This window comes from Salarias fasciatus, unplaced genomic scaffold, assembly GCF_902148845.1.
Source record: "Salarias fasciatus unplaced genomic scaffold, fSalaFa1.1, whole genome shotgun sequence".
NCBI lineage: Eukaryota > Metazoa > Chordata > Actinopteri > Blenniiformes > Blenniidae > Salarias > Salarias fasciatus.
The window spans coordinates 51,385-78,940 of record NW_021941285.1 but is presented as its reverse complement, the minus strand read 5'-3'; the positions used below and the strand labels follow the sequence as shown (position 1 = coordinate 78,940).

At 55.1% G+C, this 27,556-nt stretch overlaps 1 protein-coding gene across 1 annotated transcript in view; it reads right to left on the bottom strand.

Moving 5' to 3' along the window:
- Positions 1-5: 5 nt before the first annotated feature.
- Positions 6-27,556, bottom strand: part of rgl2 (ral guanine nucleotide dissociation stimulator-like 2) — a gene marked incomplete at its 3' end in the record, with an annotated part of 45,327 nt that continues 17,776 nt past the window's right edge. Inside the window, exons 3-20 of the mRNA XM_030086954.1 lie at positions 25,441-25,485; positions 25,080-25,163; positions 22,408-22,479; positions 19,766-19,932; positions 19,255-19,311; positions 18,622-18,803; positions 18,323-18,441; positions 17,261-17,476; positions 15,376-15,479; positions 5,563-5,647; positions 3,440-3,499; positions 2,619-2,705; positions 1,898-1,930; positions 1,567-1,688; positions 1,413-1,499; positions 601-694; positions 162-386; positions 6-86 (exon numbers count right to left, since the gene is read on the bottom strand). Of these exons, the coding sequence (XP_029942814.1) occupies positions 6-86; positions 162-386; positions 601-694; positions 1,413-1,499; positions 1,567-1,688; positions 1,898-1,930; positions 2,619-2,705; positions 3,440-3,499; positions 5,563-5,647; positions 15,376-15,479; positions 17,261-17,476; positions 18,323-18,441; positions 18,622-18,803; positions 19,255-19,311; positions 19,766-19,932; positions 22,408-22,479; positions 25,080-25,163; positions 25,441-25,485 (1,920 nt within the window). The remainder of the gene's footprint in view (positions 87-161; positions 387-600; positions 695-1,412; positions 1,500-1,566; positions 1,689-1,897; positions 1,931-2,618; positions 2,706-3,439; positions 3,500-5,562; positions 5,648-15,375; positions 15,480-17,260; positions 17,477-18,322; positions 18,442-18,621; positions 18,804-19,254; positions 19,312-19,765; positions 19,933-22,407; positions 22,480-25,079; positions 25,164-25,440; positions 25,486-27,556) is intronic.

Genomic DNA, 27,556 nt, shown 5'->3' with positions numbered 1-27,556 from the left:
TCGTATCTGGACGCCTGTTTCGGGTCCTGGCTGTGCTTCGCCAGGGCGGCGCCGATCACCGTGGGGGTCTTGTCGTTGCTGGTGACCTGAGGGAGACACACACGGTGAGGCCGACCGGACCGCCGGTCCGAACCCCGGAACCCCCGAGTCCGGCTCGGTACCAGGATGCTGCGGTACAGGTTCCCGTCCTGCAGGCCCATCCGGATCCTGACGATGCGCATGTCGGGCCCGGAACCCGGACCGCTGCCCGGGGGGTTGTTCCCACAGGAGGCGGAGCGGCGGTGGGATTTGGCGGGAGTGGAGGGGGTCAGCGAGGCGGGGGGGGAGTCGGCGCTGGACGGCGACGTGTCCACGTCCAGACAGGAGACGGACGGAGACCTCATGTGCTGCAAGTTCAGAAGACTGGTGAAGGCCTGGGACGAGGTTCCACCAAGAGAACCCATCCAGACCGGTAGAGAACCCATCCAGACCGGCAGAGAACCCATCCAGACCGGTAGAGAACCCATCCAGACCGGTAGAGAACCCATCCAGACCGGCAGAGAACCCATCCAGACCGGCAGAGAACCCATCCAGACAGAGAGAGAACCGTTCCTCCGTTACCTTGGTGAGTTTGGACAGCAGGTTGTTGACGGGGGACTGGAAGTCGGAAAGACCTTCACTGTGAAGGCCGAGGCTGACCCGGGAGCTGCTCAGACTGGACACACACACACACACACACACACACACACACACACACACACACACACACACACACACACCACACACACACACACACACACACACACACACACACACACACACACACACACACACACACACACACACACACACACACACACACACACACACACAGGTTTGTAATTCTATCCTTGTGAGGACACTCATTGACATAATGCATTTGCTAGCCCCTGACCCTGACCCTGACCCTGACCCTGACCCTGACCCTGACCCTGACCAGAGTGTGAAGAAAGTACTTTCCCATGCCGTGTTTTCCATGTACCCAGTCAGTTCTGGAAGAGCTGGGCTGATTGTGATGCCAGAACTGTTTGTTGCAGGTGATTCAAATCAGCCCAGCCCTTTGTTAACTGACTGGGCACAACAAAAACATGGCATGGGAAAGTACTTTCTTGACACCTCTGACCCTGACCCAGACCACAACACAGCCGAACCCTAAAGAAATGTTTTGACCTTTGACTTTTTTCAGTAACAACAACATGGGCAAGAAAACAGTTTCCCCTCATTAGGACCGGAAAAAGGTGCCACAAGGCACATCGTGCAGGTTTTCCTATGCTTGTGGGGACATTTGGTCCCCACAAGGATAAGAAAACACGCACACACACACACACACTCTTTCTCTCTCTCTCTCTAATCTGGACGCTGCAGGGGGAAGATGCTCTATGGGAGCCACTCACTCTGGACACTGGGTGATGACGACGGTGGGCGTCGGGCCGCGAGGACTGGGCTCTCCAGGCGCTTCGATCTCATTGGACAGTCTGTAGCTGCAGCCGACAGCAGTGAGAAGGAGGCCTGTTTGACAGGCGGCGGCGGTGACGTAGCGGTGGTTACCTGTCCTCCTCGCTCAGCGTGGGGATGCTGTGGTACCACCGCATGAAGGCCTCGTCGGTGTAGAAGACACAGTTCTTACAGGACGACTGCAGGAGGCGGATCTGAGCTAAAACCTCAAACTCCTGCGAGCAGAAAGCAGAGCGTCTCCTGAAAGGCTGCGAGACGGTCGGACAGACGGCCGTCTCTCCACACCGCCACTTGATCAGCTGATCCAGGACAACAAGCTTCACCACAACACAGTCCAACACACACCAGAGCGCACGAGGACAGTCAGACATCCAGACCAAACACACACTCAGATTCTCCTCATGACCGACACTCACACACTCACCCGCCTCCTCTTGTCGAAGTTGATGTAGCCGTTCTGCAAAGGAAGTGACAGGAAGTGTTGGCCAGGTGGCAGGAAGTGTTGGCTAGGTGAGAGGAAGTGTTGGCCAGGTGGCAGGAAGTGTTGGCTAGGTGAGAGGAAGTGTTGGCCAGGTGAGAGGAAGTGTTGGCCAGGTGGCAGGAAGTGTTGGCTAGGTGAGAGGAAGTGTTGGCCAGGTGGCAGGAAGTGTTGGCCAGGTGAGAGGAAGTGTTGGCCAGGTGGCAGGAAGTGTTGGCAGGTGACAGGAAGTGTTGGCAGGTGACAGGAAGTGTTGGCTAGGTGAGAGGAAGTGTTGGCCAGGTGAGAGGAAGTGTTGGCCAGGTGGCAGGAAGTGTTGGCAGGTGACAGGAAGTGTTGGGAGGTGACAGGAAGTGTTGGCTAGGTGAGAGGAAGTGTTGGCCAGGTGGCAGGAAGTGTTGGCCAGGTGAGAGGAAGTGTTGGCAGGTGACAGGAAGTGTTGGCAGGTGACAGGAAGTGTTGGCAGGTGGCAGGAAGTGTTGGCCAGGTGAGAGGAAGTGTTGGCCAGGTGAGAGGAAGTGTTGGCCAGGTGACAGGAAGTGTTGGCCAGGTGAGAGGAAGTGTTGGCCAGGTGGCAGGAAGTGTTGGCCAGGTGACAGGAAGTGTTGGCCAGGTGAGAGGAAGTGTTGGCAGGTGAAAGAGATGGCTCCCGGCCCGTGTGACTCACGTCCAGCCGGTCCTTCACGGCCGTGTCCAGCATGGTGAGGTCTGTGAGGAAGAGGCCCAGGTACGGAACGGTTCCCTGCGCACTGGACTGGGAGAACAAACCACAGCAGTAAACTCCTTTTCACATGCCTCAGTCAATATTGTCAACATTAATTATATATAAAGGTTTTTGTACTAAAGACGCCTGTGGCCAGCCACAGCGCTTTAGGCCCAATACCGAGTTCTTGATCAGGAACCAACTGGTCACTAGTCCAATCAGATCTAATACCGAGTTCCTGATCAGTCAGTTGGTCAGTGGTCCAAACATCAGGTTCTCTCCCGCGTTAATGTTGACAGTATGTTGTTCTCTCCAGCCCTTGTGTGTGCTTTCATTCCAAAAACCATCAACAGCGCCCTCCAGTGGTCGAGCATGCTAGCTGAACGGTTTTCAGTGTTTCTGCTGTTGCCATGGCAATGTGAATCTTTTCTGATACAAAATACAGAAACGCTAAAAAAGTTTTAAAACTGCCTTCAAAAGCAAACTAACACCATTTAAAGCAGGGAGTTGAAAATATGATTAATCGTGATTAATTTCAGTACTATTCAATCGCGCTTGAAAAAATTAATCTTTTGACGGCTCCAGTTGAAAGTGAGTTCAGTAGCGCCCTGATCTCTAGGGCCTCTTTAGATTTGCCTGATGGACCATCCGGCTCCGCTGGAACCTTCAGAACATGAGGATGAAACACAAACCAGAACCAGTCCAAACTGGAACACATGATGCTCGACCAGGGAACTAAACCCTCCCGTTTCAGCAGCAGTGGACACTCTGCACTCTTCTCTCACCCTGCTAGTGTGTCTGTTGTTCAGTCTGTTGTCCAGATTGGCAAACTTCGATGTTCCCTCCTGCAAGACAAATATTGGGGAAAACTTTCTGAGCAGCTCCTGAAACGTCACATCTGGGAACGAAAAGTTTGTTAGAAAAAAAGAAAAATAACAAAAGGCATGTGGAGTTCACTAAGTTAGACCAAGGATGGGCAACTGGCGGCCCACGGGCTGCATACGGCCCACACTCTCACTCCGTACAGCCCTCAAATTAATTTTTGAAAAAGTAAAACATTGTTTTTTGCTGCAGAGACTCAGTTGCAATGACATACTTTGGCCACCAGATGGCACGCCCTTCGCATTTCCAGCCGGGTCCTCCACCAGTGAGGGAGAGAGAGAGACGAGCCATGGCGAAGAATGAAGAATCCCGAGATTCCCCTGAGCTCTGTGTGTTTATTTCTCTCTGAAATACCTCATTGTTCAATGTCTTCCAATGGGATCCGGGTTCTTTTTGAAACCATCATCACCCCCTGCTGGAATCTCTCTGGAATTACAGCTTTACTGCACTTCAGCATTGGCTTCATTTTTCAGCCTGGTGTAAACGCAGCGTCTGCGTAGATGATGTCTGTGGCTGGATCCCCTAGATGACGTCATCAGGAGGCTGGATCCCCCACATGACGACGTCATCAGGAGGCTGGATCCGACAGCTGATGACGTCATCAGGAGGCTGCAGGCTGGATCCTGCAGCTGATGATGTCATCAGGAGGCTGGACCCTCCAGCTGATGACGTCATCAGGAGGCTGGATCCCCCACATGACGACGTCATCAGGAGGCTGGATCCCCCAGATGATGACGTCATCAGGATTCTGGATCTCCCAGCTGATGATGTCATCAGGAGACTGGATCCTCTAGCTGATGACGTCATCAGGAGGCTGGATCCTACAGTTGATGATGTCATCAGGAGGCTGGACCCTCCAGCTGATGACGTCATCAGGAGGCTGCAGGCTGGATCCTCCAGCTGATGACGTCATCAGGAGGCTAGATCCTACAGCTGATGATGTCATCAGGAGGCTGGACCTTCCAGCTGATGACGTCATCAGGAGGCTGCAGGCTGGATCCTCCAGCTGATGATGTCATCAGGAGGCTGGCTCTCCCAGCTGATGATGTCATCAGGAGGCTGGACCCTCCAGCTGATGATGTCATCAGGAGGCTGCAGGCTGGATCTCCCAGCTGATGATGTCATCAGGAGGCTGCAGGCTGGATCCTCCAGTTGATGATGTCATCAGGAGGCTGGACCTTCCAGCTGATGACGTCATCAGGAGGCTGCAGGCTGGATCCTCCAGTTGATGATGTCATCAGGAGGCTGGCTCTCCCAGCTGATGATGTCATCAGGAGGCTGGACCCTCCAGCTGATGATGTCATCAGGAGGCTGCAGGCTGGCTCTCCCAGCTGATGATGTCATCAGGAGGCTGGACCCTCCAGCTGATGATGTCATCAGGAGGCTGCAGGCTGGATCCTCCAGCTGATGACGTCATCAGGAGGCTGGATCCTACAGCTAATGACGTCATCAGGAGGCTGGATCTCCCAGCTGATGATGTCATCAGGAGGCTGGCCCTTCCAGCTGATGACGTCATCAGGAGGCTGCAGGCTGGATCCTCCAGCTGATGATGTCATCAGGAGGCTGCAGGCTGGATCCTCCAGCTGATGATGTCATCAGGAGGCTGGATCCTCCAGCTGATGATGTCATCAGGAGGCTGGACCTTCCAGCTGATGATGTCATCAGGAGGCTGGACCCTCCAGCTGATGATGTCATCAGGAGGCTGCAGGCTGGATCCTTCAGCTGATGACGTCATCAGGAGGCTGGACCCTCCAGCTGATGACGTCATGGTGAAGTGTCAGTTTACACCATGAGGCTGCATGTCTTTCGTCCTCTGGTCATATTTGCAGACGTAAACAGGAAAAGCCTTTGAAAGCAGCTGAAGTCCGACTGAACGTGGTCCAGGAAGCAGTTGCAGCTCCGGACACCCGGCCTCCTCCCAGCTTCACTGTGGCTGAAGCAGCTGCCTCCATTCAGGGTGTGGTCCTCAGCCGGCTCCCAGGCCGGGTGCCGTGTCTGATTCCCGCCGTCGGCATTCGTCCCTCACCTCTTTCAGGAGCTCCCGGCTCTGGGAGTAGTTGTCCTTGTCTGAGAAGATTTCAGACAGTTCTTCGTATCTCCTCAGAGCTTCTCTAGAAAACAGTAAAGCAGAAATTACTACTGCTGGTAAATGTAAAACTATTTAGACAGTAATGATCTTGATATTATATAAGTTTTGTCCCACATGTACAACCATCCTTCTGAAATGGAATATTCCCTGATCAAATGAAAACGGCAAAAGTAATTCCAGTTCAGCGAACTGGACCCAGAGTGACTGATCACAGACCAGTTCCAGTTTGATCACAGTTCTCAAAAACCCGACACCACCGAAGAATGTTTGGAGACGGTAAGCCAAACACTGAACGCAGATGGACTCTCTGAAGGGATTATTTCTGTCCAACAGTCAGAAAGCAGTGAGCTGTGGAGTCCCACAGGGCTCTGGACTGGGACCCAAACGGTTTCTGCTGGACATTAATGACTTTGCTTTATTTTAGAGAGACTGAGGGCTCAGCTTTTCAACGATGACTCTGAGCAGAGCTGACAAGATCCATCATCCATCCATCATCCATCCATCATCCATCCATCATCCATCCATCCATCCACCCATAAAATCCATCATCCATCATCCTCCATCCATCCATCCATCATCCATCCATCCATCCATTAATCATTAATCCATCATTTATCCATCCATCCATCATCCATCCATCATCCTCCATCTCTCTATCCATCCATCCATCATCCATCATCCTTTCATTCATTTTCTGCCGCTGGTCCCTTTCGGGGTCGCGGGTGGCTGGAGCCGATCCCAGCTGCTGTGGGTGAAGGCGGGGTCACCCTGGACAGGTCGCCAGTCTGTCGCAGGGCTGACATATATAGACATACACAGACATACAACCATTCACTCACACATTCATACCTAGGGGCAATTTTTAGAGTCACCAATTAACCTGACGTGCATGTTTTTGGACCGTGGGAGGAAGCCGGAGTACCCGGGGGAACCCACGCACACACGGGGAGAACATGCAAACTCCACACAGAAAGGCCCTGAGTCCCGGCCGGTATTGAACCCTGGACCTTCTTGCTGTGAGGCAAGAGCGCTAACCACTGCACCACCGTGTGGCCCCCATCCATCATCCATCATCCTCTATCATCCATCCATCCATCCATCATCCATCCATCCATTCATTAATCTATCATTTATCCATCCATCCTCCATCATCCATTCATTAATCCATCATTTATCCATCCATCCATCCTCCATCATTTATCCATCCATCCATCCATCATCCATCATCCTCCATCATCCATCCATCATCCATCCATCCATTCATTAATCCATCATTTATCCATCATCCATCCTCCATCATTTATCCATCCATCCATCCATCATCCATCATCCTCCATCATCCATCCATCCATCCATCCATCCATCATCCATCCATCCATCATCCATCCATCCATCCATCATCATCCATCCATCATCCATCCACCCATAAAATCCATCCATCCATCATCCTCCTCCATCCCTCCCTCCATCCATCCATCCATCCATCCATCATCCATCCATCCATCCATCCATCATCCATCCATCCCTCCCTCCCTCCCTCCATCCATCATCCATCATCCTCCATCATCCATCCATCCAATCATCCATCATCCTCAATCATCCATCATTCATCCATCATCCTCCATCCATTCATTAATCCATCATTTATCCATCCATCCATCCATCCATCATCCTCCATCATCCATCCATCCATCCATCCATCATCCTCCATCGTCCATCCTCCATCATCCATTCATCCATCCATCGTCCATCCATCCATCCATCCATCCATCATCCTCCATCATCCATCCATCATCCATCCATCCATCATCCATCAATCCATCATCCATCCATTCATTCATTAATCCTTTATTTGCCCATCCATCCATCCATCCATCCATCATCCATCCATCATCCTCCCTGTTGCAAAGACCTCGAGCTCTTGGCAGTTGGATTAAAAATAATAATAACTAGAACTGTAAGCAGTGCTGATAGGGGGCCAAGCCTCCTGCGCAACTCGGGCCCCGGACTCAGCGGAACCCTCAGAAGCTCGCCACGAGGGACCACGGGCTCGGGGCGGGCGCCAAGACACGAGCCGACCCTCGCCAGCAAGGCCCGCGTCACGCTCACCACACGCAGTGCAACTCTGATCAACTTTCACGTCACTTGATGTCTCTGTTTGCTGCGCCCCCCTTTGGCCAATTTTGAGTAGTGGTGGGCGGATCGATCCAAATATCGATAGTATCGATACCAAAGTTAGCATTGGTATCGATCGATACCAGCACGTTGAGATCGATATTTTTTTTCTGCTCTGGCAGAGTCAGCGCCGCCTCTCTGTCGGACCTCAGCTCACTTCAGAGCTCAGACGCTCGTTAACGCGCTCGGCGCCGCTCCCTCCTCCCTCTGCCCTTCACTGCCATGTGAGTGAGTGAGTGAGGAGAGAGAGAGAGAGAGAGAGTGAGTGAGAGAGAGAGAGAGAGAGAGAGAGAGAGAGGAAAAGCAACAGTGGACGGATAAAGATGCGCTGTGTGGACTTATTTCACAGCTTCAGACAGAGACACTGCATCCTGTGTGCAGGAAGCTGATTGGCTGCTGCGGTAACTCCACCAATCTGCACAAACTTTTAAAGCAGCGTAAACGGAGCAGAGCCGACACAGACAGAGGTCTCTGCCTGAGGTTTCCAACAGAAGCCTCCAGAACATCCAGGGAGTGTTTTAGAGAAGCCAAGTTAAGATTTTGGTATTCCAGCATAATTTGATGTTGCTTTTCAGTTGGTGGTCAAAGATGTCATTTTAGCAGTGATTAAAGTATTTTCATATATTTAGTCAATTAAAATAAATAAGGATTGTGTTAATGGAACTAAAGAAATATAATATATATCAAAGGTGGTGGAGAATGACAGCAGCTATAGTTTACAGTATATTTACACTGATGACTGGAGCTGTTTCATGTGGTTCAGCATGTGACTCTGAAGATGCTGTGTCTTGACACAGCTTGTGTGTTTTTAAAGTTTTGTTTATCGTGTTATTGCTGTGCATTTTCAGGTTTTTTTTTAAAAATGTATTTATTTACTGTAGTATAACTGCCCACGATATCCAGGGGCAAAAAGCGACCTCAGGGTATAACTCAGTGACAAAAGAGCAAAGAGCCAGTAGTACCAATAGTATCTTGGACCTTATTTGCACTAATGACTTTTTTCATAAATACCTGTGGGTAATGGTACTTTTTGCTGTACTGCTGATACTGTTACATTTTTTTTAATTATATTTTCAGTATTGCCATTTTCTGTGTGAAATAAATTTCTTATCTGTAGAGCGCCACCTAGTGGCCAATGTTCACCAAAATGGGCTGATAGACCCACAGTCACATGGTAACCAAGGATCTCAAGTTTGGTTGTGTTAGCATTAATTATGACCAAGATCTGTGAAACTTTGTGTCTAGCTAGCTAGCTGGCAAAGTTTAGTCAAGCCCACGTTGCGCATATTTTGTCACAGCAAAATTCTTTTGATAACTTCAAGTCAGACCTGTCTGAATACTGTATCTGGTGATTTTCAGACAGGTCAGACAAAGTCCCACGGGGGAGTTTGAAAAAATATGTTTTTCCGTTTTTGTGATCTAGTGAAAAAAAACTTGAGGTGGAAATGGGCGTGGCCTATCCCAGGTGATTCAGTTCTACTCAAGGAATCTGAGGACATAAGTTTTTTGAATGTGCGACACACGGGGTGGGACTTATAGACCAAAATGCGTTTACGTGGCTTACTGCGCCACCTGCTCGCGGACTGATTTGATTTTTGTGTCCTCCGTCAGACCAAGGTTCTGGACCAACCCACCCATTTTCACTGCCCTCCCATGTACAGTGTGGGCTGCAGCAGGACTTGTAGCGCCACCTGGTGGCAAATTCGTTTGATTTTTTGCGTCCTCCGTCGGACCATGGCTTTGGACCAACCCACCACATTGCACCACCCTACCATGTACAGTTTGGGCTGCAGCGGGACTTTTACCAACGGAAAAATAAAAATAAAAATAATAATAATAAAAATCTTTTCAATTACAATAGGGTTCCCAGCTCTGCTGGTCCTGGGAACGCATATGAGATGCATACGCCGTTCCCTGGCCATCCGCGGCTTGGCCCCCTAATAATAATGCACTGGTTTTATCCAGCGCTTTTCTGGACACTCAGACGCTTCACACTGCGTTCTTCATTCGCTCCATCCTGGGTGGAGCTGAGCTGCTGCTGTAGCCACAGCTGTCCTGGGGCAGACTGACGCCATCGGCCCCTCCCACCACCAACCATTCACTCTCACAACTTTCATACTAGGCAAGGTGGGTTAAGTGTCTTGCCCAAGGACACACCTGTCAGGAGTGGGGATCAAACCGCCAACCTTCCGGTTATAAGACGACCCGCTTTACCAACTGAGCTACCGTCGCCCCGGATTAAGACCTTATTATGTCCCGAGGGAATTTAACAGTGTGATCACCATCATTGTTTACATCCCCCCGAGTGCGGAGCTGCCAGCTGTGCACGACGTCACGCATGACGTTGTCGTAAAACTACAAACATCACACCCAGACGCTCCATTTGCTAAATCTGGTCATTTTAACCAGGCGGACGTTGGCCCCCATCTGACTGGCTTTACACAGTATGTGGACTGCCCCACAAGAGAACAGAAAACTTTGGACTTGTGCTATGTTAATGTCAAAGAGGCTTATACTGCGTCTGCATTGCCACCTCTTGGTAAAACTGATCACAATATGGTTTACCTGAGACCTGTGCATAAACCCCGTGTACTGACACAGTCCGGAACAACTCGGGCATTCAGAAAGTGGACTCCAGAGGCCAGTGAGTCCCTGAGAGCCTGCTTTGAATGTACCGACTGGACTGTGATCCAGGATTTACAGGACAATAACAGGAGTACTGACACTGACAGAATGGTGGAATGTACAACAGACTGTATATAAACTTCTGTACAGACGTTGCTTTTCCTCTAACTACAGTCAGGCGTTTCTCTAATAATAAAACTTGGATCACTGCGGACATCAAGCACCTTCTAAACAGAAAGAAGAGGGGGTACAGGCACCCAAAAAAGCGAAAGGAGATACAGAGTGTGGGAATTAATTTTATTTCTAATATTCTTATTCTAATGCTGGCCTGCTTACATATGATATTCAAGGGTAAAAGTGCTATAATATGAATGCAATGAGCTGGCTTGTGGAGGTTTTGATAAACTCTAGTTATGACCCTGAGAAAAGCACACCAAGTTCTTTCTTTGGGCTCTCTGCAGATAACATCCAGGGGGGCGAAGGACGGAAAGCCGGAGACTGACTGACCCACGAGCCTGGGAGAGAGGATGGCATGACGGTGCGACGATGGAAAACTACAGAGAACTGGACGTATTTAACGCGACTGCATTTGCGCAACAAATGACACGGCGCAGCACTACATGCAAAACTTGTCGCTGGTGTGTGAATTCATTCGCGGGACGCGTCCTGCAGAAACATCACAGCTCCTCATCGTCTCCTGCACAGCAGCAGTGGACAGGATTCTTCTTCTGTCTGTCCCACAGTCCTGTGTGCACCCGGCTGTCTATGTGTGTGACGTGTGTGTGTGCGCGCGCGGATACTGATCGATGGTGCGGGTTGTTCTTTTTTGTTTTTATTACTGTTTTTACTGTTCAGCACTTTTATGAAAACGAGTAGTGCTTTTACAAATAGAGATTGAGATGCTCCGCCTGCCGCCGTCGCTGCTCTGTATCTGGCCTGAGGAAGTCAGCTCCTCCGGCTGCAGCGAGGCGGCGGCGTCGCTTCAGGCTGCTGCTGCCCTCCGGAGGCGGTCTGAGCTCGGTGAGTTCCACCGTCTGCAGGAGCTGCGCCCGGACGGCCGGTTCCAGCGCTGCTTCAGGCTGACGCCTGGTTTCCACCAGAAGCGGTGAACAAGTGAGATCGCGCCCGCCGCTCGCCTTGGCATCACGCCAACTGTTCTGGTGGTTGAAGCCCTGCTGCCTTCCGCCAGTACGTCTGTGAAGACCTCCACGCTGACAGGCTGTCCTGGCGCGACTTCGCTTGAAAGCTTCAATTATTTCAACTCGAGCAACAAGCGATGGAGCGGCTGGCGGCAGCGACTGGCGGTGCAAGTCGACGGGCGCGCGGATTTTTCCCTTGAAACGCTCGCCGCTGGCCACTCGCCGCGTCATCGCTCACCGTCCACCGCTCAATGTTGAGCGACAATCGCGTCATTACAGTGACTTTGTGAAACACACACTCAAACTTACTGGAGAATAAACACACAGTGAGCTCGATGCAGCGCTCACTTGCGCTCTCTGTTCACCAGACGAGGCGCCACTCCTCTTTATTTTTCAGTGACAAACCGGCAACCACAACAAAACAACACATCCCTCGAAGATTGTCTATTGCAACACAATGACAGATATCGCACTCTCACAGGGGTGCGTGCTTCTGCTCGAGGGCCCGGGGTAATGAGTGCGTTAATGCGTTTGTGCGCGCGCGTGTTGGGATCCTCTCGCGGGCCAGATTGGACGGTTCGGCGGGCCACATTTGGCCCGCGGGCCGCTAATTGCCGACCCCTGTTGTACACCTTGATTTCGGGATCCAAAAAGGCTCTGTGGGACCGAGGCGTGATTGGAGGGGAAGCCTCAGCTGGAGCGGCCTCATGGAGATGGGCTGAAGATTTTCATCTCGACAAGAGGGACTTGAAAAGGAGTCTAAGAAAGTCCAAGCTGAATTACAAACGGAAGCTGGAAAGAAGGTTGAAGGCCAGTAACACCAGGGAAGTGTGGAGAGGGATACAAACCGTCACTGGCTGCAAAGGAAAACAGAGCCTTCCAGCGGGGACAGAGCGGGGCCAATCAGTTCAAGCGGTTCTACAGCAGGTTCAATGCATCACCTTCTTCCACCCCTGTCCCTGCCCCTCCTCCACCACCACCTTCATCCTCATCTGACCACTGCCTCCTCTCAGCTCCTCCTGTTTCACCACCGCCTCCATCTCTGACAGCGGATGAGGTGAGAACAGAGCTGAGGGAGTTAAATCCTCGGAAGGGTCCAGGACCAGATGGCGTGAGCCCACGTCTATTGAAGGCCTGTGCGGAGCAGCTGGCTTTACCCCTTCAGACACTTTACAGCTGCAGTCTTCAGTCAGGCAGAGTCCCTGTCCTGTGGAGAACATCTGGTCTCCTTCCTGTGCCAAAACAAGCGCCTGCAACTGAGATGAAAAACTTCAGACCCGTGGCTTTGACCTCGCACATTATGAAGACATTAGAGCGTCTTGTCCTGCATCTCCTCAGACCACCGGTGCAACACGCACTCGACCCACTGCAGTTTGCCTACCAGGAGGCGCTGGGAGTGGAGGATGCTGCAGCGGACCTCCTCCTTCCTGGATGAACCTGGTGGACGTGAGGATTATGTTCTTTGATTTTTCAAGTGCATTTGACACTATCCTGCCAGACGTTCTCAAAATTCACCAGTTGACAACCTTGTCCTAAATCCAACAGGAAGTCCGCGATTTCATGTCAAATCAAATGTGCCACAAAACACTTCTCGCCCTAAAAACACGAACATGGTTTTTTTTGTCCCTTCACAATGTCGTACAGAGATGAAAAAACATTAAGGCGTCCGTCTCCTTGAGATCTACAGTTTTCTCACTGACTGCCATGACCTAAATCCAACAGGAAGTCCGTTAATATCCACTTTCAATGTCAAATTTTGCTCAAAAATCTCACCTTCTTCACCAATTCAGGCTTCTCCTGTCAAAACTACAAGTCGGACTGCTCTGAAAACCTCTGGAGTGAAAGACAACTAATTTTGCTATCAAACGTGATTTTGTGGCTCACTCTGTGTGAAGTTAATGGATTCAGTAGCTGTTTTTTACCAAAGAGAAACTGTGTGTTCCTGCTCTCCCACTCTAACAACATGTGACAAATTTCACCATATATGGCCATGAGAGCAGCTCACTGACCTGAGACCAGCTGTAAAACATTCTGCATGTTGTACCTGGTTTCCACAGCAGATGGCGCACAGTGACCATTAATCACACATGAGCAAAGCAAGCAGGTGAATGAATGGATGAATGGATGGATGGATGGATGCACAGACAATGGGATGTATGGAATCAAGCTGCTCTGACACTCACATGGATATATTGGTGTTTGCTATAGTGGAGCAGACATGACAATAAAACTAAAAATAAAAGTCACATTTTTGCAAAATATGACATTTTTAACAAAACACAAGGATAATTTTGGGTTCAACAGTGTTAATGGAAGCATGTACTACCTTTACAAAATAAAACAAAATGAAAGCAAAACATTTCTTCAAAAGAAAAGCCCGTTTACAACAGAAAATGAGGGAAAGTCATGAAAATTGATGTTTATGGAGTACCAAGGGTTAGCCGGTGATTATGACAGCGTGTACTACTTTTCCAAAATAAAAGCCCACAATTTCTTCAGTATAAAAGCCCGTTTACAACAGAAAATGAGGTCAAGTCATGAAAATGTATGTTTTTGGACTAGCAAGGTTCCCAGTGACCTGGACTTCAGTGCTAACAACTCCATGTTAGTGGATGACAGATGCTAACAGCTACATGTTAGTGTGTGAGAGATGCTAACAACTCCATGTTAGTGGATAGGAGAAGTCACATTTTTGAGAAAAATGACATTTTTAACAAAACAGGTTCATAATTTCGGGTTAAACACTTAATGGAAGCATTTACTACTTTTCCAAAATACAAGCCCAACATTCCTTCAAAATAAAAGCCAATTTACAACAGAAAATGAGGTCACGTCATGAAAATGGATGTTTACGGAGGAGCAAGGTTCCCAGTGACCTCGACTTCGGTCATCAAGGTACGAGGACGGCCTCAGTCAGGCCACCTTGCCAGAGGGCGAGGTCCCGTCCGATGCCGCTTGCGGCTTTAATTATTATTCTGTCCTGTTTTATCTGTGCTGCTACTGAATGACCCCTTATTAGTAAAGTATCTATCTATCTATCTATCCATCCCTCCATTCGTCCATCCATTATCCATCACTTATCCGGGAGATATGTCCCCCCAGACCTCCTGTCCCCCCAGCCCTCCTGTCCCCCCAGACCTCCTGTCGCCCCAGCCCTCCTGTCCCCCAGCCCTCCTGTCCCCCCAGACCTCCTGTCCCCCCAGACCTCCTGTCCCCCAGACCTCCTGTCCCCCCAGACCTCCTGTCGTCCCAGCCCTCCTGTCCCCCCAGACCTCCTGTCCCCCAGACCTCCTGTCCCCCCAGACCTCCTGTCCCCCCAGACCTCCTGTCCCCCAGACCTCCTGTCCCCCCAGACCTCCTGTCGTCCCAGCCCTCCTGTCCCCCCAGCCCTCCTGTCCCCCAGACCTCCTGTCCCCCCAGCCCTCCTGTCCCCCCAGCCCTCCTGTCCCCCAGACCTCCTGTCCCCCCAGACCTCCTGTCGCCCCAGCCCTCCTGTCCCCCCAGCCGTCCTGTCCCCCCCAGACCTCCAGTCCCCCCAGACCTCCTGTCCCCCAGACCTCCTGTCCCCCCAGACCTCCTGTCGCCCCAGCCCTCCTGTCCCCCCAGCCGTCCTGTCCCCCCAGACCTCCTGTCCCCCCAGACCTCCTGTCCCTCCAGACCTCCTGTCCCCCCAGACCTCCTGTTCCAGACTCTTCCTCCAACCTTTCCTTCGCTTGTCACATGAAAACCTCAGGATCAGGAATAGAATCCAGAAAGAACCAGTTCTGACTGAACCAGACTCGGTGTGGACCTGCTTCGTCTCCCGTCCTACCTGTCCGTCTCCTGCCACGTCCTCCTCAGCCGGTGGATCGGATTACTCTGCAGGGCCGACACCACGGCGTACAGCGAGGAGAAGTTCTTCCTGGCCCGGCACTCCTGTTGGACACACACAAAGGACACCGCGCTACAAAGGACACTGCGCTACAAAGGACACCGCGCTACAAAGGACACCGCGCCGCGCTAGATGCACGAGTTTGATCGCTGCTGTGTGAATTCATTCGCGGGACGCGTCACGCTGCTACAAATATGCAACACAGAACATCCTGCAGAAACATCTCAGCTCCTCATCCCAGCAGGCAATACATCGGTCTTGCTGTCTCTCCCTCATGTCTCCTGCTCAGTGGACAGGATTTTTCTTCTGTCTGTCCCACAGTCCTGTGTGCACCCGGCTGTCTGTGTGTATGTGTGTGTGCGTGCGTGCATACTGATCGATGGTGCGGGTTTTGTTCTTTTTTGTTTTATGACAGTTTTTACTGTTCAGCACTTTTATGACTATGAGAAGAGCTTTTACAAATAGAGATTGAGATGCTCCGCCCGCCGCCGTCGCTGCTCTGTATCTGGCCTGAGGAAGTCAGCTCCTCCGGCTGCAGCGAGGCGGCGGCGTCGCTTCAGGCTGCTGCTGCCCTCCGGAGGCGGTCTGAGCTCGGTGAGTTCCACCGTCTGCAGGAGCTCCCGGACGGCCGGTTCCAGCGCTGCTTCAGGCTGACGCCCGGTTTCCACCAGAAGCGGTGAACAAGTGAGATCGCGCCCGCCGCTCGCCTTGGCATCACGCCAGCTGTTCTGGTGGGCGGAGCCCTGCTGCCCTCCGCCAGCACGTCCGTGAAGACCTCCACGCTGACAGGCTGTCCTGGCGCGACTTCGCTTGAAAGGTTCAATTATTTCAACTCGAGCGACGAGCGATGGAGCGGCGGGCGGCAGCGACTGGCGGTGCAAGTCGACGGGCGTGCGGATTTTCCCCTGGAAACGCTCGCGTCCGCCACCCGCCGCTCAAGGTTGAGCGACAATAGCGTCATTACAGTGACTCTGTATGTGATCTCATCGCACGAAAAATTCGCGTGGCGTCCGGTGGAAACACACCGTTACGCTCAAACTGACTGGAGGATAAACACCCGGTGAGCTCGGTGCAGCGCTCTCACCTGCGCTCTGTTCACCAGACGAGGCGCCACTCCTCTTTACTTTTCAGTGACAAACCGGAAACCACAACTACACAACACATCCTTCGAAGATTGTCTATTGCAACACAATGACAGATATCGCACTCCAGCAGGGGTGCGTGCGTCCGCTCGAGGGCCCGGGGTAATGTGTGCGTTTGTGTGCGCGCGTGTTGGAATCCTCTCGCGGGCCGGATTGGACGGTTCGGCGGGCCACATTTGGCCCGCGGGCCGCTAATTGCCGACCCCTGGTCTAGAGATTTATGATTTCAAATAGTTAGAATTTCAATTTTGATCTGTGTCTGTGTGTGTGTGTGCATCTGTGTGTGTGTGTGTGTGTCTGTGTGTGTGTGTGTTTGTACGTCTGTGTGTGTGTGTGTGTGTTTGTGTACATCTGTGTGTGTGTACGTCTGTCTGTGTGTGTGTCTGTGTGTGTGTGTGTTTGTGTACATCTGTGTGTGTGTACGTCTGTGTGTGTGTGTGTGTGTGTGTTTGTGTACATCTGTGTGTGTGTACGTCTGTGTGTGTGTGTGTGTGTGTGTGTGTGTGTGTGTGTGTGTGTGTGTGCGTGCGTGCGTGCGTGCGTGCGTGCGTGCGTGCGTGTGTGTGTCTGTGTGTGTGTGTGTGTGTGTGTGCATCTGTGTGTGTGTGTGTGTGTGTGTGTGTGTGTGTGTGTGTGTGTGTGTGTGTGTGTGAGTGTGTGTGAGCACTGGAGGCGGAGCTGACCTCGGCCACGCCGATCCACCTCTCCAGCAGCCGGGCTCTCTGCGGGGGGCGGAGCTGTGTGGGGCGGAGGCAGGACGCCAGGACGGCGTTGGCCAGGCGGTTGAACTGAGACACGGTGTCCCGGACGGAGCGGCAGGCGTCCTCCTGTCCCTTCCTGTCCCTCTGAGACCACGCAGAGCCCAGACAGTGGGAGGGGACGAGACGGACGAACAGCTCCTGATGGCAGAGGGCGGAGCGTCAGCTGAGGGGGGACGGGGGGGGGGCAGACGGGGGGACAGACGGGGGGGGCGGGGGGGCAGACAGGGGGACCAGGGGGCAGACGGGGGGGGGGCAGACGGGGGGGCAGACAGGGGGGACGGGGGGGCAGACAGGGGGCAGACGGGGGGCAGACGGGGGGGCAGACGGGGGGGACCGGGGGCAGACAGGGGGCAGACGGGGGGGCAGACAGGGGGGACCAGGGGGCAGACGGGGGGCAGACGGGGGGGCAGACGGGGGGGACCGGGGGCAGACAGGGGGCAGACAGGGGGGCAGACAGGGGGGCAGACAGGGTGGACGGGGGGCAGACGGGGGGGCCAGACGGTGGGGGGCAGACGGGGGGCAGATGGGGGGGCAGACAGGGGGGACGGGGGGGCAGACGGGGGGGCAGACGGGGGTCCCGGCCGGGGCTTTGCTCTGCCCTCTCCTGGACCGCTGTGTGGAGTCTTCCTGGGGGGGCTGGGACCTGGGTTCTGGGACCTGGGCTCTGGGACCTGGGCTCTGGGACGGACCCCGGTCCTCTGGGTCCTGAGGGCCTCTCCGGCCCGCCTGGTCCCCGCTCGGTCTCTGGGTCTGGAGCAGCCGGCGGTCACTGGAATGCAGTGGGAACCTACCCTGACCCTTGACCTTTCTGAATCCTAGCCGCAGTCATGAAGTGTACTGGACGGACTGGTGAGTACAGAACCCTGACCTTTGACCCAGTGTGAGTCTGGACAAGTGGGTTTCAGGTCAGTACAGGACCGTGACCTTTGACCCCTGTCAGTACAGGACCATGACCTTTGACCCCCGTGTCCCGTGTCTTCTGACCGTTTCTATCTTGGTGAGCTGTTCTGCGATCACGGCTGCAGGGAATCCCAAGATGGCGGTGGGTTCAAACCGGGGGTCCGGGGGGGGGTCCGGGGGGGGGCTCCCGGCGCCGCTCGGACCTGAAAGAGTCCCGGAAAACACCGGATCAGAGCCGTGGAGACTCAACACAGACCTGCAGCTTCTGGAAAGACCTCCTTCTGGGTCTGCTGGAGGGGCCGAGCCCGGGTCCCGGAGCAGGACCCGGTCCGGACCGCGGTTCCAGGACAGACCCCGGTCTGGACCGCGGTCCCGGTACAGACCTGGTGGGCCGCCGGGCAGCAGGGCTCGCTCGCTCAGCTCCTCGGCCGTCCGGAGGAGGCGGGACCGCAGGTCCCCCGGGGGCAGCAGGGGGGCCAGGCGCAGCAGGCGGGACGGATCCCGGAGACCCAGGAAGTCTTCAGGGAACTCAGAGAGCCAGGTGCTGAAGACGGAGCAGACCGCCCTGGGGACAGAGGACAGCCAGGGACTGAGGGACTGAGGGACAGAGGACAGCCAGGGACTGAGGGACAGAGGATAGCCAGGGACTGAGGGACAGAGGACAGCCAGGGACTGAGGGACAGAGGACAGCCAGGGACTGAGGGACTGAGGGACAGAGGACAGCCAGGGACTGAGGGACAGAGGACAGCCAGGGACTGAGGGACAGAGGACAGCCAGGGACTGAGGGACAGAGGACAGCCAGGGACTGAGGGACAGGAGGACTCAGTGAAGGAGACAGACTGCTGGGTGTCTCCACTGCCTCACACTCCGTACAGTATTAGTTGCAGTACTAGTTAGTTGCAGTACTAGTTGCAGTACTAGTTAGTTGCAGTACTAGTTGCAGTACTAGTTGCAGTACTAGTTAGTTGCAGTACTAGTTGCAGTACTAGTTAGTGTTGGACGGTTGATGAACTCACTTGTTGAAGGATTGTCTCAGCTGGCTGGTCTCGCTGAGTCCGGGGGGGTTCTGCAGTCTGCAACACACAGTGCAGCGTTAGAGTGTGTGTGTGTGTGTGTGTGTGTGTGTGTGTGTGTGTGTGTGTGTGTGTGTGTGTGTGTGTGTGTGTGTGTGTTTCCTCAACTTGCTGTCTGTTTTTGAATGACCCGATATGATTCACTCTGCAGCGCTGCAGTGTCCTGACCCCTGACCCCTCAGCCCTGACCTATGACCCGGGTAAGGCTCAGCTAACCCTAACCAGCTGGTCTTCAGTCTCATAATAATAATAATAATCATGGGTTTTATTCATAAAGAGCAGAACAGCAGGACAGTGAAGCAGTGTCTCAGGGGGACAGCGGGACATCACAGGTCTGCAGTCTGTCTTGGAGTCCAGCGTCTCTGGAGTCCCTGCTGGACTCTCAGAGTCCGCTGGAAGGCTCAGAGCAGTGAAAGGAGACAGAGGGACAGGTGGACGGGTGGAGGACGGTTACCGGTCTGTCAGGACGTCCAGCACCGTCTCCGTGGACGTGAAGGAGCGGTAGGTGGACAGGAAGACGCTGACGAAGGACGAGTCTCCCATGGAGAAGGAGTGGAGGAGGTGGAGAACCAGCTTCTCCTCCGTCCCTGCTTTAACACACTGCGAGCGAGAGACAGCCGGCTGGAAGGGGAGAGGGAGAGAGAGAGAGAGAGAGAGAGAGAGAAAGAGAGGGAGAGAGTGAGAGGGAGAGGGAGAGAGAGAGGGACAGAGAGTGAGAGAGGGAGAAGGAGAGAGATTTTTGATTTTTAAGCCACACTTTACACAGTTCACAGTGATCCAGTGTGTCAGACTCTTAAAATCCATTCATGCTTTCAAATTAAAAAATGTGCAAAGTGAAGTTCGTTGTTGTCCAAACAGCACAGAATGTCCTGGAGACACCAGACCTCTTTAAAAGCGTCTAAATCTTTGTTTTCTTTAAAAAAACAGTATTGGAGCCAGAGTCTGGATTTGATGTTGACCTGCCACACCTCTCTGACGTCCTGTCCTTCTCTGACATCCTGTCCTCCTCTGACGTCCTGTCCTCCTCTGACGTCCTGTCCTCCTCTGACGTCCTGTCCTCCTCTGACGTCCTGTCCTCCTCTGACGTCCTGTCCTTCTCTGACATCCTGTCCTCCTCTGACATCCTGTCCTTCTCTGACATCCTGTCCTTCTCTGACGTCCTGTCCTCTGACGTCCTGTCCTTCTCTGACGTCCTGTCCTTCTCTGACGTCCTGTCCTTCTCTGACGTCCTGTCCTCCTCTGACGTCCTGTCCTTCTCTGATGTCCTGTCCTTCTCTGACGTCCTGTCCTTCTCTGACGTCCTGTCCTCCTCTGACGTCCTGTCCTCCTCTGACGTCCTGTCCTTCTCTGACGTCCTGTCCTTCTCTGACGTCCTGTCCTTCTCTGACATCCTGTCCTTCTCTGACATCCTGTCCTTCTCTGACGTCCTGTCCTCTGACGTCCTGTCCTTCTCTGACGTCCTGTCCTTCTCTGACGTCCTGTCCTCCTCTGACGTCCTGTCCTCTGACGTCCTGTCCTTCTCTGACGTCCTGTCCTCCTCTGACGTCCTGTCCTCTGACGTCCTGTCCTTCTCTGACGTCCTGTCCTCCTCTGACGTCCTGTCCTCTGACGTCCTGTCCTTCTCTGACGTCCTGTCCTTCTCTGACGTCCTGTCCTCCTCTGACGTCCTTCTCTGACGTCCTGTCCTCCTCTGACGTCCTGTCCTCCTCTGGCGTCCTGTCCTCCTCTGACGTCCTGTCCTCCTCTGACGTCCTGTCCTTCTCTGACGTCCTGTCCTTCTCTGACGTCCTGTCCTCCTCTGGCGTCCTGTCCTCCTCTGGCGTCCTGTCCTCCTCTGACGTCCTGTCCTCCTCTGACGTCCTGTCCTTCTCTGACATCCTGTCCTTCTCTGACATCCTGTCCTCCTCTGGCGTCCTGTCCTTCTCTGCCCTCCACCTTGTTCCTCCTGCTGACATAAATCTCCATCTTGGCTTCTCCTGAGATCAAACTGAGGAGCTGCCACTTGTTTTTTTCTTTTCGTCTGCAGCAGCTCCCGTGATAAAAGTTCTCTCAGTAAAAGCAAAACTAAAAAGACTAAAAACCGGCGTTAAAAGAGTGAAGAAGCCTGAAGCCTCTTCACTCGGTAAACCGTGGCAGACAGTCTCTCTGATGGCAGAAGGACGAGTGTTTAAACCAGCAGCGTTGAGGATGGAGAGAAAAGCACCGTGTAGAACCCTCCACTGGAGGTCTCCAGTCCGTTTTCTCAAGGGGGGGCTTGTATAAAATCCTCCACTGAGGGCCGGGTCCAGGACCAGCCTGTCCCAGTCTCTGTGACCACACAGTGGGGGGCCTGCTGCTCAGTGCCCCCTAGTGGACACTCTTCACACAGTTCCTGTAGAAAATCCTTTTGTCTGCTTTGTGCAAGGATAGTCTCTCAGGCTGGGTGGTCTTCAGGAGGGGGCCGGACAGGTCCAGCTGCAGGCTCAGCAGGACCTCGGGGACGGGGTCTGGACAGGTCCCCCAGCTCCAGGCTCAGCAGGACCTCGGGGACGGGGTCTGGACAGGTCCCCCAGCTCCAGGCTCAGCAGGACCTCGGGGACGGGGTCTGGACAGGTCCCCCAGCTCCAGGCTCAGCAGGACCTCGGGGACGGGGTCCTCAGCATCCGGGGAGAGTTCTCCTCGGCTGTACCTCCTCAGCAGGCTCCTGTCTCTGGGCGTCAGTGCACTCCTCCACTTCTCCAGGAGCCCCTGGGACACCCGGATGGACTGCATCCCCAGCAGGGGGCCCAGAGCCTGGGCCTGGTTCAGGGCCTGGGCCTGGCTCAGGGCCTGGCATGGTTCAGGTCCGGCCCCACAACATCCACCAGCTGACCCACGGTGAGGGTCCCAGACTGGATCAGCCTCCCGAAGCTGGACGGGCCTTAAGGTGGCTTAAGATGAAACCAGGATGAGAACAAATACATTAATTAAAAACCACCTGGCTGCCTCCTTCATCATTTAGTTGTTTTTTGGCTTTTGGTAGCATTCCTGCTCAGTGAGGCCAGAGTCCTGTCTGCTGCTCACATGGAGCCTGGCCCAGGAAATAGAACCATTCAGATCAGAGAAATGATCCCCCACCTTCACCCTGGGCTGGTTCTGGGTCTGGTTCTGGGTCTGGTTCTGGGTCTGGTTCTGGGTCTGGGTCTGGGTCTGCTGGAAGAACATTTTTATTTTGTCTGCGCTGTGTGGTGACCTGTTTCTCTGTGAGCTGCTAAAAGAAACATCACTGCTGTCTGACACACACTCACTGTCTGACACACACTCACTGTCTGACACACACTCACTGTCTGACACACACTGTCACTGTCTGACACTCGCCCCTCCACACTGACCTCTGACCCCGCCCTCCACACTGACCTCTGACCCCGCCCTCCACACTGACCTCTGACCCCGCCCTCCACACTGACCTCTGACCCCGCCCCTCCACACAGCTTTTCTTTGCGTCTGCATTGTTGCCTTTTTTCTTTCTTTTCCCTGGTTTCACCCTGTCCACCCTGTCCACTCTGTCCACTCTGTCCACTCTGTCCTCCTCCATCTCCTCCTCCACCTGTTCAGCCCAGGAGGAGCTCCTGCCTGCTTCCCCTCCTCCCTCCTCCATCGCTTTTCCTCCCTTCTCTCTTTCCACCTGTCCCTCCTCCACCTGCTCCTCCTCCACTGTCTCACCCTGATCCTCCTCCACCTGTCCCTCCTCCACCTGTCCCTCCTCCTCCACTGTCTCACCCTGTCCCTCCTCCACCTGTCCCTCCACCTCACCTTGCCTCTCCTCTCCTCCCTCACCCACTATTTTTTCCTGTCTTTTCTCTTTTCCCCTCCACCTCCGCAGTGTTGTTTACATTATTGTCGGTGTCCCTCCACCCTGCAGACTCGCTCTCCCCCCCCTGCCTCCACCCTCTGCTCCACCCGGTGTGTTTCCACTCCTCCCCCCGTGCTCGGTGCTCTCCTGTGGGGCCACGACAGATCTCCTCCTCGGGAAGGTCCGAGGAGCCGCCGTCGGCCGCTCGGACTGAGCCGGGGCCGCCGGGACCCCGGGAGCCCGGAGCGCCGAGCCGCCGCCGGGGGGGGGGACCCCCCAGGCGTTAGCCCGCGGCGCCGGGGCCGGGGGGGGGACCCCCCAGGCGTTAGCCCGCGGCCTGCGGCGCCGGGGCTGGAGCGGCCGCAGCTGCGGCCGCAGCCGCGGCCGCGGCGGCAGCACCGGGTCCCGTGGAACCCGGTCCCGCCAGGTCTGCCTCCGCCGAGCCGGACCCAGCAGAGCCGGACTCCGCTGAACCAGATGGAGCAGATGCAGCTGGACAGGCCCTGATGGTGTGTCCCTCCTGTCCACAGCTGGACAGGCCCTGATGGTGTGTCCCTCCTGTCCACAGCCGAAACACTTCCTGCCAGCTGAGCTCGCGAAGACAACGTAATCATAATCATTGACTCTCACGCGGAATCGGAGGCTCAGCTCTTCCGGTTACTGAGGATCATAAATCCGTGTCTTCTGGGACACACGGCGTTCTTCAGCAGCTGAGACTCACATCCAGACAGGATGTCCTTCACCGAGGACACCACCTTTCCAGATCTGGACAGCTGCGGATCAGAGGCTCATCTGGTACGAAGGGAGGGACGTTGGACAGGACGACCCGGACAGCAGGCTGAGACAGCGGCTGGACCGGGACCAACCTGTCTGCAACGGTAATGCCCGACTCCACCTGCTCCACCTGGTCCAGGAAGACCACCACAGTGTTAGCCTGCTCCACCTGGTCCAGGAAGACCACCACAGCGTTAGCCTGCCCCACCTGGTCCAGGAAGACCACCACAGTGTTAGCCTGCTCCACCTGGTCCAGGAAGACCACCACGGCGTTAGCCTGCTCCACCTGGTCCAGGAAGACCACCACAGCGTTAGCCTGCTCCACCTGGTCCAGGAAGACCACCACAGCTTAGCCTGCTCCACCTGGTCCAGGAAGACCACCACAGCTTAGCCTGCTCCACCTGGTCCAGGAAGACCACCACGGCGCTGTTCATCCTCGCGACCGACCTAACATTATCGTAGCCCACCTTCTCCCCCACAGCCAGGGCCACGCCCTCCACGCTGCAGGGGGCGGGGCCACCACCCGGACCCCGTGTTTGCGGGTGAGCTGCCTGAGGTTGGTCATGGCTGCAGCCAGACCCCCAAACAGACCAAGACCCACCAAGAACCCAAATAAACGATACAAACTGATAAATGTGCTGCGATTAATAAACTACAGTGAAAGTGAACATTAACAACTTAAACAGAAAAAACAAGCAAAACGCCACACGACACACACCACGCTCTCACACACTCCAGCTACCGCCCACTCCCAGCATGCACCGAGAGAGAGAGAGAGAGACAGACAGACAGAGAGAGAGAGAGAGAGAGAGAGAGAGAGAGAGAGAGAGAGAAAGAGGGAGAGAGAGGGAGGGAGCGGGAGAGAGAGAGAGAGAGAGAGAGAGAGAGAGAAGAGAGAGAGAAAGAGGGAGAGTGGGAGATGGAGAGAGAAAAAGAGGGAGAGAGAGAGCGGGAGAGAGAGAGAGAGAGAGAAAGAGAGAGAAAGAGGGAGAGTGGGAGATGGAGAGAGAGAAAGAGGGAGAGAGAGAGGGAGGGAGCGGGAGAGAGTGAGAGAGAGGGAGAGGGGGAGAGAGAGAGAGAGAGAGGAAGCATCTTCCTCTGACCTCTTCCTCCTCCTCTTCCTCCTCTTCCTCCTCTTCCTCCTCCTCCTCTTCCTCCTCCTCCTCCTCGTCGGCTGGCCTACCCTGGGACTGTTGGGCATGGCATGCTGCTGTTTGAGCACCACGGAGTAGATCAGTCCGTCCTCCTCTTCCTCCACCACGGTGGACTGCAGAGCAGAGAGAGGACGTTGTAAGCCCGGTCCAGTCCCGGTCCGGTCCAGTACCGGTCCGGTCCCGGTCCGGTCCCGGTCCGGTCCAGTACCGGTCCCGGTCCCGGTCCAGTACCGGTCCAGTCCCGGTCCAGTCCCGGCCCGCTCCGGTCCAGTCCCGGTCCGGTCTGGTCCCGGTCTGGTCCAGTCCGGTCCTCCCCCGGCTGCACCGGAGGCGGGTTTGGACCGGAGCTGGCCGGTCCAGCCTCACCAGCAGAGACCCACAGTTCCTCACCAGGTCCAGAGGACAGTACCAGGTGGTCTTCATCGGGGAGGACTCCTGCGGAGGACAGAGGACATGAGCAGCGCTGTGGACTTCCTGGACGCAGCGTGGCAGGGGGGGGGGCCATCGGGAGGCTCGGGAGGTTTCCCGAACGGCCGAACGGACACGGGGACAGCGGGACGGGGGACAGAGGGGACACGGGGACAGCGGGACGGGGGCCAGAGGACGTCTGACGTCTGACGGACTTCTGTTGGAGGACATGGCTGGTAGTGAAGCCGAGGATCCAGGTGTCAAATTACACCAGCGTCTGACCCTCCTCAAGAGAAGCAGGTGACTGAGTCCACAGGTAGAAGGTGAAGACTGATTAAAGACCAGAGTGATCATGCATATATGACCTCTGACCCCTGGGAAGACCAGGAGCAGGCCGGAGAGGCCCTCAGGGCCCAGATAACCGGGGGCTATCCCAGAGCCCAGACCCCAGCCCCCCCAGGCAGACGCCGGTCCAGAGGGGGGCAGAGGAAAACCCCGACCGGGAGCCCCAGCGGAGCCAAGACCGGCAGGAACCCCCCCCCCCCCCCCAGGCACCGGTGGGGGGCCTGAGCAGAGAGTCCAGGGCCCAAGAGCCCAAGAACCACCCCACCCCCTGCCCCCCACCACACACACTGAGGCAGAGGGCCAGGACCAGGACCAGGAGAACCGGCCCACATGGGGGCTACCCGCCCCAGACCAGCGACCCCCCCCGGCACCCAAGCCAAGATCCAGGGTCTCCACCGTGAGAGGTCAACATTCTGGCTCAACGGACACGCAGACGACTTAGCGTTAGCATTAGCATTAGCTCTCAGACGCTACATCATCCTGCAGCTGGAGAATTTCACAACATCAGCGTGTGAACAGAAGGTCCAGCTGGGAAGAACCAGGTCCAGGGTCCAGCTGGGAAGAACCAGGTCCAGGGTCCGGGTGGGAAGAACCAGGTCCAGGGTCCAGGTGGGAAGAACCAGGTCCAGGGTCCGGGTGGGAAGAACCAGGTCCAGGGTCCGGGTGGGAAGAACCAGGTCCAGGGTCCAGCTGGGAAGAACCAGGTCCAGGGTCCAGCTGGGAAGAACCAGGTCCAGGGTCCAGCTGGGAAGAACCAGGTCCAGGGTCCAGCTGGGAAGAACCAGGTCCAGGGTCCAGCTGGGAAGAACCAGGTCCAGGGTCCAGCTGGGAAGAACCAGGTCCAGGGTCCAGCTGGGAAGAACCAGGTCCAGGGTCCGGGTGGGAAGAACCAGGTCCAGGGTTCAGCTGGGAAGAACCAGGTCCAGGGTCCAGCTGGGAAGAACCAGGTCCAGGGTCCAGCTGGGAAGAACCAGGTCCAGGGTCCAGCTGGGAAGAACCAGGTCCAGGGTCCAGCTGGGAAGAACCAGGTCCAGGGTCCGGGTGGGAAGAACCAGGTCCAGGGTCCGGGTGGGAAGAACCAGGTCCAGGGTTCAGCTGGGAAGAACCAGGTCCAGGGTCCAGCTGGGAAGAACCAGGTCCAGGGTTCGGGTGGGAAGAACCAGGTCCAGGGTCCGGGTGGGAAGAACCAGGTCCAGGGTCCAGCTGGGAAGAACCAGGTCCAGGGTCCGGGTGGGAAGAACCAGGTCCAGGGTCCGGGTGGGAAGAACCAGGTCCAGGGTTCGGGTGGGAAGAACCAGGTCCAGGGTCCGGGTGGGAAGAAACAGGTCCAGGGTCCGGGTGGGAAGAACCAGGTCCAGGGTCCGGGTGGGAAGAACCAGGTCCAGGGTCCAGCTGGGAAGAACCAGGTCCAGGGTCCGGGTGGGAAGAACCAGGTCCAGGGTCCGGGTGGGAAGAACCAGGTCCAGGGTCCAGCTGGGAAGAACCAGGTCCAGGGTCCAGCTGGGAAGAACCAGGTCCAGGGTCCGGGTGGGAAGAACCAGGTCCAGGGTTCAGCTGGGAAGAACCAGGTCCAGGGTCCAGCCGGGAAGAACCAGGTCCAGGGTCCAGCTGGGAAGAACCAGGTCCAGGGTCCAGCTGGGAAGAACCAGGTCCAGGGTCCGGGTGGGAAGAACCAGGTCCAGGGTCCAGCTGGGAAGAACCAGGTCCAGGGTCCAGCTGGGAAGAACCAGGTCCAGGGTCCAGCTGGGAAGAA